This window comes from Branchiostoma belcheri, unplaced genomic scaffold (genome assembly GCF_001625305.1).
Source record: "Branchiostoma belcheri isolate BF01 breed outbred unplaced genomic scaffold, Haploidv18h27 scaffold2, whole genome shotgun sequence".
Lineage (NCBI taxonomy): Eukaryota > Metazoa > Chordata > Leptocardii > Amphioxiformes > Branchiostomatidae > Branchiostoma > Branchiostoma belcheri.
Window position 1 is genome coordinate 828,820 of NW_017803490.1, and position 10,111 is coordinate 838,930.

The following is a 10,111-nucleotide window of genomic DNA, read 5'->3' on the forward strand; positions in this document are numbered from 1 at the left end:
CCTCCCCCCCCGGTAAATATCGTACAGTCCCTTACTTGATTCTGAACCAGAATCTTTCTTTTTTTTTTTGCAAATCAGAAAAAAACGAAGAGGCGAATCCGTGAACCAACAAATTAAATTGGTGTGGCCTAATCTTTATACAGAGCAAGCAGTGTGAGGTGTTTGGTGTTTGCATAAATGTTTTGGAACTGTATATAGTAGAGGATTGCATGATGGCATTTACCAGACTACATGCAGTACTATCACTTTCTGTCAGGGGGCGCAACTACATGTGACAGGGTCGGACTGCTTTTTCCACTCCGCTATCCGGTCGTTTTTTCCACCAACCATGATGTAACCCTCACCTGGAAGTACCAGTCCAGTCTGGACTGCTTTTTCCACCCCCCTAACTGGACCAGTTTTTCCACCAACCCTGATATAACCTTCACCTAGAAGTGATGATAGAAACAAAAATACAGTTGCAGTCAGGAAGAGAACTTTGGAAATGTAACTTTTGTGATTAATTTTAAGTTGATTATGAAGCAAGTTTGAACTGCAAGTCAGTCAAAAATTTAGAATAGTTTGTAAAGTTTGTTTGGTTCTTTTCAGGTACCTGAGTTACAGTGGAAGGCACCAGTCCAGGAACACAGGCCTTGTCTCAGTGCAGCTGTATGGGAACCATGTCCCTCCTAAAGTCTCACACATCACATTTGCACACGAAGTCGGGCACAGCTGGGGATCTCCGGTAAGCCTTTGACAGGTCCCAAATATGCAAATTAGAGACATGCAAATGTGAGGAGAATTATATTGATGCTTAATTGACATGCCACAACATTTGTATGTTAGGAAGTATTGGACTTGTAGTTGATATTCACTTTGAGACATTGCAGTTCATGTTCCTGATTAACTCGTCAAAAGGAGCATTCTGTATCTGTATCTGTATAGCTGGTATAACCTCCCTTTGGTGTAACACACCAGCTTCGCAGGCACGCGGCGTGGCGGCAGCTGGCTACATTACACCAAATGACTTGTTACACCTAACCCTTGAACTTCTGACTCGAGACATTGTTTAAAGCTATCTAATGACAATGTCCCTACTGTACTTGTGACAGCGAGTTCCACTCTGCGATAGTTCTAGGAATGAATGAATTCTTGAACACCTTAATCCTTGGTTGATAACCCTGGTACTTGAAGGCATGGCTATTTCTTGTTCTCTTCTGGGCTGGTATTAGGTACTTAGTAGTTGGGACGTTCACCAGATTATTAGTCCTTTTGTACATCGTGCATAGTCTGGACATTTTTCTTCTGTCTTCCACTAAGTTCCAGTGACACCCACTGTAGGTTTCTTTTCATTTCCATTAGCACCCCTGTCGTAGTTGTTCATACAGTTTGTTAGCTAACCCTTTTCTATAGCTTTATGTTTGAGATGTTAACTTCATAGCTGATTTTAACTCCTGTTTGTAGCATGACCCCGAGGGTGCGTGCTCCCCTGGCGGTGAGCTGGGGAACTACATCATGTTTGCCCAGGCCACGTCTGGTGACAAGTCCAACAACAACAAGTTCTCCTCCTGTAGTATGGACAGTATCCGCCGAACAGTCGGGTCTAGGTCACAGAGATGTTACAAAGGTGAGTGTAAAATCATTGTAGATTTGGCGTGGCGTAGAAGTGGCGTCTGTGTGGTGTAGTGGTAGAGCATCCGACTGTCAAGCAAGGGGACCCATGTTCAATCCCCAGGGTTGGACCCAGACATGTCAGGACTTGCACCCACACGTTGTGCTCTTGTGCCCACATGTATTTCCCCCCTCAGTTAGAGGGTGCCTGGGCCCTACTAGGGTTTGGGTTGGCGTTAGGAAGGTCATCCAAAAATCTTGCTCAAAAAAAAAGACTTGTATTTGATGCAAGCACGTCTAACCCCCGTTTCAGGGAAAAATGATATTAAAATTGGATTTAAAAAAGAAGAAGTATTTTATGATGCGTGGCAGGGCTTGAAATCCATTTTTGGGATAAGATGCACTCAGGTGTACCTAACCTAAAAATCTAGGTGCGTAAGAAAAAATTTTGGATGCAAAAATCCATAAATAAAAGGAAGTAGAATGTCAGCAAAACATAATTACAAAGTTAAACCGTGATAAATTTGATTCAATAAGCTAATTTCAAAATATACATGTGTACAAACAATACACAAATATCTAGGTGCACCCACTGCTCAAGAATAGGTGTAGAGTGCTAATTTCAGATGCAAAAAAGTACATACATATGTAAAGTTTTTTGAGCCCTGTGTGACAAATGCAATAAAAAAAGATGATAGTTTTATATTTGACACAATGTTTTTTCCTGTTGTTCCCTCCATGTAGCTGCTGACACTGCCATCTGTGGTAATGCTATAGTAGAGGATGGGGAGGAGTGTGACTGTGGTTACCAGGACCAGTGTGATAAGATGGGAGATGCCTGCTGTAACGGCCAGTTTCAGGAGGGCTCTGGCATCGCATGTACCCTCAAACAGGGCGCAACCTGCAGGTAGTATTCTTCATAGCTGAAAAGACTTTGAACTAGAAAGGCTGACATTTGCTTTGGAGCAAATGTAGCGAATGGCTTTGCCACATTTTACGACATGGCATGGAAAGAAGGAGAAACACAGGGGAAAACAATTCTTTACATTGATATAACTATAGTATGAAGTGACAACAGTTGGATAGCTATCCCTTACATTATTGGTCAGGATTTTTAATTGCATAACGCAAATTAATGATTTTCAAGATAAAAAGAAGCCATAAAATAAAACCATTCTAAAAGCCTGTATCACAAAAATGAAAAAAAAATACCTGGGGGTATTTGCTAACTCTACCTTCATGCCAAATTTCATGTTATTTGACCTAAAAATGAAGGAGTTGAATCAATTTAAAGAAATAGCAGGAAAAGGAGGAGAAGAAGAAGAAGGAGAAACATGAAGAAAAACAATGTATCTTCACCACATAGTGGTGAAGCCATAAACATCAATGAGTATACCTTTTTCTAAAAGTAATATTTATTGTATCTTATTCTGACTTGTATTCTCCCTCCAGCCCTAGCCAGGGAACGTGTTGCAACACAACGTGTACGTACAACCCCAGCTCGTTCCAGTGTGCAGATGAGAGGGAGTGTGCCCACAAGTCCTACTGTTCTGGTGTCAGCTCTTCCTGCCCAGACCCTGCTCCCAAACCTGACCTCACCACCATGTGCAGCGAAGGGACACGGGTATGCCTGGATGGGGTGAGTCATTTTACTGGAAAATTGGCTTTTTTTTTGTGGTAGAAATTTTTTTTTTTGTGGTAAAAATTTTTTCTGTGGTAGAAATTTTTTTTTTGTAGAATTTTTTTTTGTGGTAGAAATTTTTTTTGTGGTAGAAATTTTTTTTGTGGTAGCAAATTTTTTTGTGGTAGAAAATTTTTTTTGTAGTAGAAAATTTTTTTTGGGTAGAAAGTCCAACAATAGACTTTAGTGCTAAATATTGTTCAATGTGGAATGTACGCTCAAAATTCTAGGAATGTCTGCTAAATCTAAGATAAATATACGCTTGAAAGACGAGGGATGTCCGCTTTCTAAGATAAGTTTACTTTTTCCAGAACGAATGTCCAGGTTCGACTGGTTGGGCCCAGGGTGTTGTTAAAACTTTTGATTTTTCTAGCCTGAAAACCTGCTTGTATGTTTTCCAGCAATGTAGTGAGTCGGTGTGCCGCCGGTATGGGTATGACAGATGTGAGTGTAAGAGGAACGCTGATGGCACAAACGAGGAAGAACTGTGCCACGTGTGCTGTCAACAGCAAGGTGAGGTTCATTGTAAAGGGTACAACAAGATATCATGGTTTCCAATGATACATAATACTTGCTACAGGGCTCCAGCCAGCACCCATTTTTTCATCAATTGCAGGAACTTCGCAGCGTGTGATGGAAAATTTTTTTTAGACCAATTCGTCAGCCTTGATGGACGAAATTGACAAAAATCTTCGGAAAAATAAATAAAAACGGTCATCCAAAGGACCACCAACAAGCACTCTCAACCCCACAATTTGCCACTCAATGTGGGGAAATTGCATTGTTATTGAAAAGGCTTGAAAGTCCAAAATTTGCCCCTAGACCCCCCTAAAATGTGAGCACTCTCTTCCAAGGTCCAATCAGGAACCTGGGCTGACGGAAAAAAAATTTGAGCTGGCTAGAGTCCTGACTTATATGCACATCTTAATTTTCTTTTTTTTCTTTTCTATGTTGTGTGGGGAAAGAGATAGTGATAAAAAGTGATCTATATCACCTGGAAGTGTTTTGTCTTCCCCTCTTTTTTTACTTTTTTGTGGAAAATGAATAAACAAACTGTCAAACATTTTGTAGGACAACCAGAGACGTGCCGTAGCAGCAAGTATTTCCCAGAGTTCAGCTCAGAGTCCCCCCTGACCCTGGAGCCGGGTAGTGTGTGTGACGACAACAAGGGCTACTGTGACAACCTCAACCGCTGTCGGGAGGTCGACATCGACGGTCCGCTGGCCAGGATCAAGAAACTGGTGCTGTACGGGGCTTCTGATTGGGCCAAGGTAACCATTCAGTTTACGTGATTGTGTTATCTGTGAATAGTTTCATCAGGTTGGTAAGACACAGAGTAAAGAGACTCTTTTTACACAACCAAGTCTTTTATTCAGCTGACGTTCCCTGTAACCATGCATATGTGTAGCAGGGCTCGAAATTAAAGGTGGCTCAATGGCCACTGACCACTAAAATTTACACTGGGACAACTGAAAGGACACTTTGGGACATTGTTGGGACAACAGAAAATAATCAACATCAGAATGTCAGCTCTTTTTTTGTTTATCAGGCACACGTCCTAGATTTTGGATCCGGAAAAGTCCCCCGAATTTCCTGTCTACTCTGCAATTATAGTGTGCCTGGAAGTGAACATAAGCAAAATAAAGTTGACTTCAAGTTGAAGTCCTGGAAGTGAACATAAGCAAAATAAAGTTGACTTCAAGTTGAAGTCATACAATATTTCCCCAAAAACAGGTTGGGACAGTTCATCCTCTTGGGGACAATTGAAATTTAATTTTGGGACAGTGTTGGGACAAGAGGAAGAAAAGTTAATTTCAAGGCCTGTGTAGATATGTAAATATTGTACATTTGGGAATGCATCTGTAGCAGCGACACCTGTGCTGCAGTGCAATGTGAACCAGTCAGAATTGCCCTGAGGAAGGTGACAGAAGGTCACTGAAATGTCGGCTGAATAAAAGATGTGATTGTGTATTACTAAACAGAGTCTCTTTACTCATTGTGTTTTTATGTCACTCCATATTGTACTAGGCCATACTTATTTGATTATATGTCCATTATATGCTATATATATGATGAATATGTTAGTGGGTGACTTCACTGACTCATTTATAATTTTTTGTTGCATATTCATCTTGTTCTTACACTCATTTATATGTAGAATATTTCCATGATGTTTGTTTCATGTTTACTCATTGCGTAGAAAGAGCATTTTGCATTTTTTTGTTTGACAACTTTCATAGCCCTAACATACGATAAAAGCATTGTGCAGTTTTGTTTGTCGGACAATAAAACATACAATTTTTGTTCCTTTTGTAACTAAAATTACCTGACAACTAGCATATTTTCTCTCTTAGATTTTAGTCTGTAAAAAATTTATCAACATTTCACAATTTTCATTTCAAAGTTGTCATAATCATAACAACACTACTGCATGCAAAAAAAGAGAGAATAGTTTCACCATCCATCTTGTTGTATATAATGCTTGTTTGTTTGTTTGTTTGTTTTTGTTTGTGAGTCACATGTTTCCATCCAATAGACGTACTGGTGGGCGATTCTCCTGATCCTGATTGGAATTGCAGGAATTGTGACAGGGATTATCTTCTGTCTCAATGCTGTGGTTCCCAGTAGCATAGAGGCAGCCAAAGCTGAAGCCGCCGGATTGCGTTAAGAGAGAGGTCATTTGTTTTACTGACACTCGTGTGTTCGGTTTGGTGTCTGTCTGCTACATGTTGTGTAGTGCTGTGTATGGGTTCGCTGGACCAATAGACCCATTTGACTTTCACGGATCGCATAAACTGCATACATCACAGAACAAATTAATAACCTTAAATTGTTGTACAGAATGTCACCATACAAAGTTGGTGCCTGTTTTCCTGTCATTTCCGAATATATTTCCGAGAAAATAGACACTTACCTACCTTTCCGTAAAAAATGATCTGCCAGAGGGGATACCGTGAGCGCAAGCCACGTTTGACTTCAGCGTTCTAGAACGACGTTCTTTCGAAACGTCCCCCCTGTGACTTAAGCAGTTTATGCGATCTGTGAAAGTCGAATGGGTCTATTCTGGACTTGTAAAAATGTTTAGGTTCAAGTCCTAAAAAACCTTGAAGGCAAGAACCAGTTTCGGACTTATTAAAAACCCATTTTTGTTCCAAACCACCTAAAATTTCCATAGATGGCAAAATCTGTGCTGCAAAATGAAGAAAACATTGCCATCGGGCATCGTTAAGTGTCTGCATCCATTTTACATGTATGTGGCCACAGTTTTGCCCAGACAACATTGCAAGGTTGCCAACATTCAATTTTGTATATGCCATGGGTTTAGATCTGGACTTACGAGCCCAGAACTGAACCTAAACCTCTGGACTTGAATCCAGACTTGAACCTAAATGTGGGTTTAGGTACACAGCACTACTGTCTGCTCATGTCTCAAACTTTGGGAGGAGCTATATGATGGATGGGGTGGCTGGCCTGTGGTGTCTACTAACGCTTTCATTTCATGTCTTAATGTTTAAAATGTCTTGACTTTGTGTCTTGTCTTCAGCTACCATGGGGTAGCTGGTCTGTACATGGGGTGTCTACTAACACTTTCATTTACATGTACATCTAATGTTTGTCTTTACTTTGTGTCTTGACTTCAGCAGAACAGATTTTACCTGCTCCAGTCTACAGGAAAAAAGTATTCTTTCCCAAGCTCATCAGACTAAAAGATATCATAAAACTATGCTATTTCTTGATGTACAATTATGAATATAATCAGGTTTCTTTCTACCCGATATTTGCTATTACCTGTTTGAATGTTGCACCTTTACTTTGAAGAATTTTCCTTGCTGTCATTAATTTTATGTGATTGATGGATATTAATACTTAGCATGACAATACCTTCCAATCAGCAGTCAATATTTTGTTGGTTTGAGCTCTCAGTATGCCTTGTATATGCTGTGTTTTGCAATATTTGCAATAATCATATCTTCAGTTAAATGAAATGGTTTTATTGCAAGAGTTTTTATAGTGTTACAGTTCTTTTTATATCTGTCGTCCATGTTAACAGTTCAGTTATATAGAACATTGAATTCAGTTTCAGGTAAAAGTACATTGTGTTTTCTACATTGTACATGTAGCTCAATAGCATAAGGCAATCCCCATAATGTACAGTACAGCTGTGTTGAATATTAGGGATTTTGAAGCAGCACTTAAGTTCTGGTCACAACCCACCGTACATGCTTTTTCTCCGTACGTTTTTTTGGAGGCTACGTCTGCTACGTTTTTTCTGAAAACGTGGGGAAGGGGTGGCGTCTACGCACGTCACTCGCACGATTGCGCAGGGTGTAAGAGTGTGGTCTGCATGCCACGTCTGGCCGTGAGCGGTTGCATGCATCGTTCGTTGCGCAAGTGGTAAGTGAGTTGTACGTGCTTATACAACGTACGATCTCTGTGCGATTGCAACTTTACCGTACGGAGGCGGCACTCACCACGCACGGATGCCCTACGTTTGCCCACATTTTTGAACATAGAGAGCACGCAAAAGCATGTATGGCGGGTTGTGACCAGGCCTTTAGCTAACATTTTTGGGATTCAATTTCAACCTTCAGCCTTTGGCACCAAATTTGTAGGTTGTAGGGAGAAGGTTGATGTCTGAGTCCATAATATTACATGATTGAATTCTCTCTTGAGAGAAGTTTAAAATCTTTGTAAGATATGCAAGAAACCTTCACCTTTACATGTATTCCCTATCAAACTTCCCAAAACTGTGTACTTACTACTGTCGTCCTGGGTGTTGTAATAATATTTTGATTACTAACTTTCATACCTTTTGTTTGTATTCCAGGACAACTGGTGGTCATTCCTACTGTTATCAGTAGGGATAATCATGCTTGTTGTTGGCGTGACATGTTGCCTCAATGCCGTCATCCCCAATAGTATCGAGGAAGCAAAAGCCGAAAGAGCTGGACTACGTTAGAATAGAACACTATTCGCTAAGTCGATCATGAATTCTAAACAAATTATACATGTTGTACATGATTTTTGATAAGTTTTGACACAGCATACATGTAATTGAAGGAGCAAAGCAGAAAGAACCAGGCTACTGATCATGAAGATGACATATTGTACAGTGTACAAAATACTTTTTAGAACCAGTTTTCCCAGTGGGCAACCTACGGCAAAAATAGGTTGCCCATCAGAATTTTAGGTTGCCCCACCTATAAGTTACTGCTTTCCTCAAATTAAGTAATGTTACCTGAAATTAAAAAGCATCTGCCGGCCACATTGGTGCAAGCCAAGTGGGCATGATTTTTTGTTGTTGGGGGGGGGGGGGGCATTCTAAATTCAGGTAGCACACTGGGCTACCTAGGTTCAAAAATAGGTTGCCCCAAGTAAAATTTGGTTGCATGGGGCAACTGGGCAACTAGGTATTTTGCACACTGCATGTTGTACATGGATTGTTATAAGATTGAAAGCATATACAAAGCATAGAGAAAACAGCATAAAAGCTGTACTATTAGTTAATCTGGAATTTTCAACTACACAGGGAACTAAAGAAGATACTTGCCACACAAGTTTGGTTTCAAGTTTGAAGTGTCTTGAAAACTAATTGCTGTGATGCTTAAAGCTAGACTACAAACTAGAAATGATCGTGTGTGTGTGTGACAATGATAGTAACAAATTTGCTCCTGAAATTTAATAAATCATAGCTTAAACTTGACAGGATAATATAAACAGTGTCAGAAGAGGGCACAAGCTGCTGACAAAATATGGCCACACCAATTTGATCTGTTGGTTCTCAGATTTTTTCAGCAAAAATATGAAGCGACAATGGCAAAAAAAATAAAAATAGGTCTAGACATTCTATTATAGCCACAAATGCTATGATATGAGCCACACAAAAGGCTGGGTTAATATTCATGAATTTTGAACTTTTAATCAAACCACTGCATTGATATATGAGAACCAACAAATTAAATTGGTGTGGCCTAAGAATATAAAATTTTACTGTTAGCATTTTTACGCACACCTCTGTGACATTGCCTGGTCTACCTTAAGACTAGATATGAAGAAGGTTCTCAAACTAAGACTTTCATCTCAGTTGTGGAAAAAGGAAGTCAAAGACATGCTAAGACTAAACTGGTAAAAATATGAAAATAAAGGTTCAAAAGAATAAAATTAATAAGCTGAAAAGGCTCACTATAAGTCTTATTATAGACAAAAAGGGAAAATTTATTCCTCTGAAACAGGACTTTAATTTATATGTCACAACAACTTTTTGGTGCCGTCCAAATTCAATCTATGATCTAACATCAATGGATTATAAAAATCTGAATCACTGAAAAGTTATGTCCCACCGAAAATAAAGTATCAATTATGATTTAACATCAATTTACATATTACTGAATTTTGACATTTTCTGCAACAAAAATCCCACCAATCATGATGAAATGATATGAAAGTTATATTTATATTTATTAATCAAAACTAGGAACAGGCCTCAAAGCCACACACGTAAACAGAATAATTTGAAATAGTTGACCACATACTATGTTTTGAAAACATGGACTTTCTTTCTCCATATCATAAAAATATAACTTGTAGTATGACAACAAGTCAAGAAACCTGAATGTGTGTTTTATAGTGACTGTAGAATGTAACTCTGAACTATGCATTTCATTTTAGTGCAATCAGTGGCAAATATTGCCCTTAAATAATGGTTGTTTTTGTACTTTTTGTGCGTATAGTCTTATAATTTTGTGTTACTTAAGTACAGATTATACTACTCTAGGCTTGTTTGTACCACACTTGTTTGTAAATATCACCATACAGTCGCAAAGTAAGATTTTTTTCAAA

General features: G+C 39.2%; 1 protein-coding gene across 2 annotated transcripts in view; it reads left to right on the forward strand.

Annotated features, from left to right (window-relative positions):
• Window positions 1–8,452, forward strand: part of LOC109468715 (disintegrin and metalloproteinase domain-containing protein 10-like) — a 15,604-nt gene extending 7,152 nt beyond the window's left edge. Inside the window, exons 8-15 of one of the 2 annotated variants that reach the window (XM_019767031.1) lie at window positions 589–724; window positions 1,444–1,606; window positions 2,335–2,497; window positions 3,043–3,229; window positions 3,673–3,784; window positions 4,343–4,542; window positions 5,808–5,946; window positions 8,100–8,245. In XM_019767031.1, the coding sequence (XP_019622590.1) occupies window positions 589–724; window positions 1,444–1,606; window positions 2,335–2,497; window positions 3,043–3,229; window positions 3,673–3,784; window positions 4,343–4,542; window positions 5,808–5,939 (1,093 nt within the window). In that variant the 3' untranslated portion in view covers window positions 5,940–5,946; window positions 8,100–8,245. Of the gene's footprint in view, window positions 1–588; window positions 725–1,443; window positions 1,607–2,334; window positions 2,498–3,042; window positions 3,230–3,672; window positions 3,785–4,342; window positions 4,543–5,807; window positions 5,947–8,099 lie in introns of both variants that reach the window. The other variant, XM_019767032.1, reaches the window with a different exon arrangement.
• Window positions 8,453–10,111: the final 1,659 nt, after the last annotated feature.